This window comes from Festucalex cinctus, chromosome 15 (assembly GCF_051991245.1).
Source record: "Festucalex cinctus isolate MCC-2025b chromosome 15, RoL_Fcin_1.0, whole genome shotgun sequence".
NCBI lineage: Eukaryota > Metazoa > Chordata > Actinopteri > Syngnathiformes > Syngnathidae > Festucalex > Festucalex cinctus.
Genome location: NC_135425.1, coordinates 22,624,861 through 22,628,331, shown reverse-complemented (window position 1 = coordinate 22,628,331; position 3,471 = coordinate 22,624,861). Strand labels below are relative to the sequence as shown.

Below are 3,471 nucleotides of genomic sequence, written 5' to 3'. Positions count from 1 at the left end.
TTAGTAGTAGTAGTAGTAGCTCTATGTTTTATTACAAATTGAGTATTTTTTTTTCATTTTTATTGACATGGATTCCTATGAAACTAATCATATACCACTTGTTTATTATTATTATTACTAGTAGAAGTTGTGTTTCATTACAAATTGAGTATTTATTTTTATTTTTTCATTTTTATTTACATGGAGTCCTATGAAACTAATATACCACTTGTTTTATTATTATTATCATTATTTCATTATTTATATTAGTATGCCGATATGTCCATATAGTTAAATAAATACATTTTTAGAACGTTATGCAGTACTTCCAGATAGATAGATAGATAGCGAGCTCGTTTAACATGCCTGCAGTTGGAGGTGGGGGGGGGCAGAGAAGACCACGCCTCTCCCTCCCGCCTTCCCTCTTCCAGCGCCGGCATCAGCCTATAACCTCGCCGGGATTTCACCCATTCCTCCACATTTGTTTCTCTTTTTTTTTCCCCCTCCTCCCTACTATTGTCATGCAAATAAAGGACGCGTAAAATATTCCCCCAGAGCGCAGCCACCAGCCAGCCAGAGCGCACTGAGGACGCAGCAAAGCGGACCACACGCTGGTGGATTTGTTTCTTCTTTTTTTTTTTTGTTTGTTTGTTTGTTTTTTCTTTTATTCTGCGTTCCAGACCCATCCGTCCCACAGGTAAGCCCGAAAGAAGCATTCGGAACCCGAAGTGTCCGTGCGTAAAAGCATTACGCACGGCTTTGGATGTGCTGGAATGCGGTGCAGTGTCTGATTCGAGTGTGGACTTTGTGCGCGCGTGTGTCCCGCTTTTGCAGGCAGACTCTCGCATGAACGCCGGACGTGGGAGAAGCAAAAGGGGGAGAGTGATCCGAGGTGTCCCTATATATCGCATCATCTGCCGCTGCTAGGAAACTGGACGGACCCCCACGCCGCCGCTCCACGCGAACACGGGATCAACTACCTTGAGGATCTGCGTGTTTTCACTCCTTTTTTCGGGGATATACAAAAACAAGCGTGGCCAAGCGCGAGAGCTTCTTTTTCGACGGGATTACTGGGCGCCCCCCTTTCCCCCTTTCCCCTCCCTTTCTCCTCCTCGTCCTCCGACGCAGCCATGAGCCAGGCGGACGTGTCCACATGCTCGGCCCCGCAGAGGGTGTTCCAGGAGGCGGTGAAGAAGGGCAACACCAAGGAGCTGCACTCGCTGCTGCAGAACATGACGAACTGCGAGTTCAACGTCAACTCGTTCGGACCCGAGGGCCAGACGGCGCTGCACCAGTCCGTCATCGACGGCAACCTGGAGCTGGTCAAGCTGCTGGTCAAGTTCGGCGCCGACATCCGGCTCGCCAACCGGGAAGGCTGGAGCGCCTTGCACATCGCCGCCTTCGGAGGTCACCAGGACATTGTGCTATACCTCATCACCAAGGCCAAGTACTCGTCTGGGGCCCGGTGATATAGCGCACTCCCCTTCCTCCCTCACTCTCTCTCTCTCTCGGCTGTGTGTCAGGTAAAAAAAAAAAAAATGTAATGGCAACAACAAAAATCTCCACTCCATTGTCTCATTCATGTGCCAAACATCAACTGGGCTCCATTGGAATCTTTCAATAACACACACTTGGTTTGTTGGTACTAAAACAGGGGCGGGCGACATGCTAAATTCATCATCATTATCGGATATTGTTCAAACGCTCTTGGCTGGCTGCTAAAGGGTCCGCAAGCCGTAGGTTGCCCACCCCTGTCCTAAAAAGCTTTCCTCTTGAATGTGTCTACTATAGATGGTGCGTTCCACTCATTGATGATAATCCCCCCCCCGCCCATATTCAATAATGCTCATCAATGTCCACTAAAATTTTAACTTATTTAAAGTGAATTATAGGGCACTTGATGCTGGAATATTTGAAAGGGAAGACACACAAAGCAAGAAAAGGCAAGATGTATTTAATTGTTTTGAACTCAAAAGAGTGGCATTATGGCTATCCGATGTGCTTTTTTTTTTTTTTTTTTTTTTTAAACCATCATGTTAAAACAACAAATGGCTTCATTGTGGTTGTGAAGTGCTGCACACCATAGCTTTACTTTGTTCTGTCATTGTTTGAAGACATACAAAACATTCAAGCTGCCATATCATCCACGCTGGCGTCCATCTTTTTCAAGCCAGTCCGCCAATGGTCATCGTGTTGTTACTTTAATGACAAAACAGCTGCTTTGTTTAAAAAAAAAAAAAAAATTAATAAAACGAACAATTGGAATCACTTTATCAACTCATTTCAGTATTCTATTAACATCCTCACTGTGAAAGCAGGCTGTTTTTTTTTTTTTTTTTGTTATATTTATGAAGGTACATTTTGATTGAAAAAAAAAATGAAAAAAATGATCTGAGGGTGACTCAAGCTGCTTCAGTTTTAAAGAGAAAAAAAAAAAACTGTCCCATGTGGAGGTGTCCCCCTCTGTGTTTGGCCCCTCCCCTCCCATGTTCCTCCCATCAGGATTGGTTGCCTTTTGCCAGCTACCTCGACTTTTAAAGTATTCTCATGTTGTGCTGATGCCAGTATGTTGTGTGTGGGTTTTTTGTTGTTGTTTTTTTTGGCCCCTCCCCTTCCAACTCCCCACCAAACAGATCCTGCATCCTCATTTGGGACAGTTTGTTTCACACTACAACCAAACCAACTCAGACAAGCTAAGCATCAGTGTGCCTTTCTGCAATCTCTACTTTTGAGAGGGGAGGGGTGGGGGTGGGGGGGGGGGGGTATTTTCAGTCAAGGCAACAAGTGGAATGGCTTTTAAACGCAGGGAGTTTGAATTGCACAAATACACGAAGCCTTGAAGCGCCTCTTGGCTTCGGATGGAATAGTTACTACTACTGACTTTTTTTGAACAAACACACACGTGCACACGTTAAAAATTCTAATTTGCGGCAATTGCAGGACTCGCAAAGAAAATTCGTGAACTGCTGCATTTAAATAAATAAGACTTACAAAAAAAAAAAAAGAAGAAAAAAAGTCACCCTAACATTTGAATCAATGCTGCTTTTATTTTTTTAATTTTTTTTTATTTTCAAAGGCTTCACAGCAGCTTCATGGGAAGAGTGTGTGTTCTTTGAAAGTGTATGCTTCTCATGAAGCCCAAACACACACACACACACACACACACACACATGCACGCGCACACACACATATTCAAGCATCAGTAAACAAACCGAAGCGATTGGGTCGGTGTCAGGCAACACACGAAATATGCATTGCTTGTCTTAAACTTGATGTCTCTTTTGTTTTGATTTTTTTTTTTTGTTTCAATATTGCACTGATGACTGCTGTTGAAGTTGGCTTTTTATGTGCCGACATTTAAGAATTTTTTTTCTGAGTAGAAAAAAAGAAAAAAAAAATCAAACAGCAAAAACGCTATTGTATAAATATACACTCCAGGTGATAAATGTGCGTGTTAGTCTGTGGAAACCTGTTTTTCCAGCGAAGTTATGC

The 3,471-nt window shown here is 43.3% G+C and overlaps 1 protein-coding gene across 1 annotated transcript; it reads left to right on the top strand.

Annotated features, from left to right (window-relative positions):
• The first annotated feature begins 512 nt into the window (after positions 1 to 512).
• Positions 513 to 2,732, top strand: nrarpa (NOTCH regulated ankyrin repeat protein a). Its single transcript, XM_077498115.1, has 2 exons — positions 513 to 676; positions 814 to 2,732. Exon 2 carries the CDS (start codon positions 1,110 to 1,112, stop codon positions 1,446 to 1,448), a length of 339 nt encoding a protein of 112 aa, XP_077354241.1. The 5' UTR covers positions 513 to 676; positions 814 to 1,109; the 3' UTR covers positions 1,449 to 2,732.
• Positions 2,733 to 3,471: the final 739 nt, after the last annotated feature.

Bases quoted from the DNA above. Each gene is read 5' to 3' on its own strand.
- nrarpa (XM_077498115.1), top strand. From the start codon at position 1,110: ATGAGCCAGGCGGACGTGTCCACATGCTCGGCCCCGCAGAGGGTGTTC.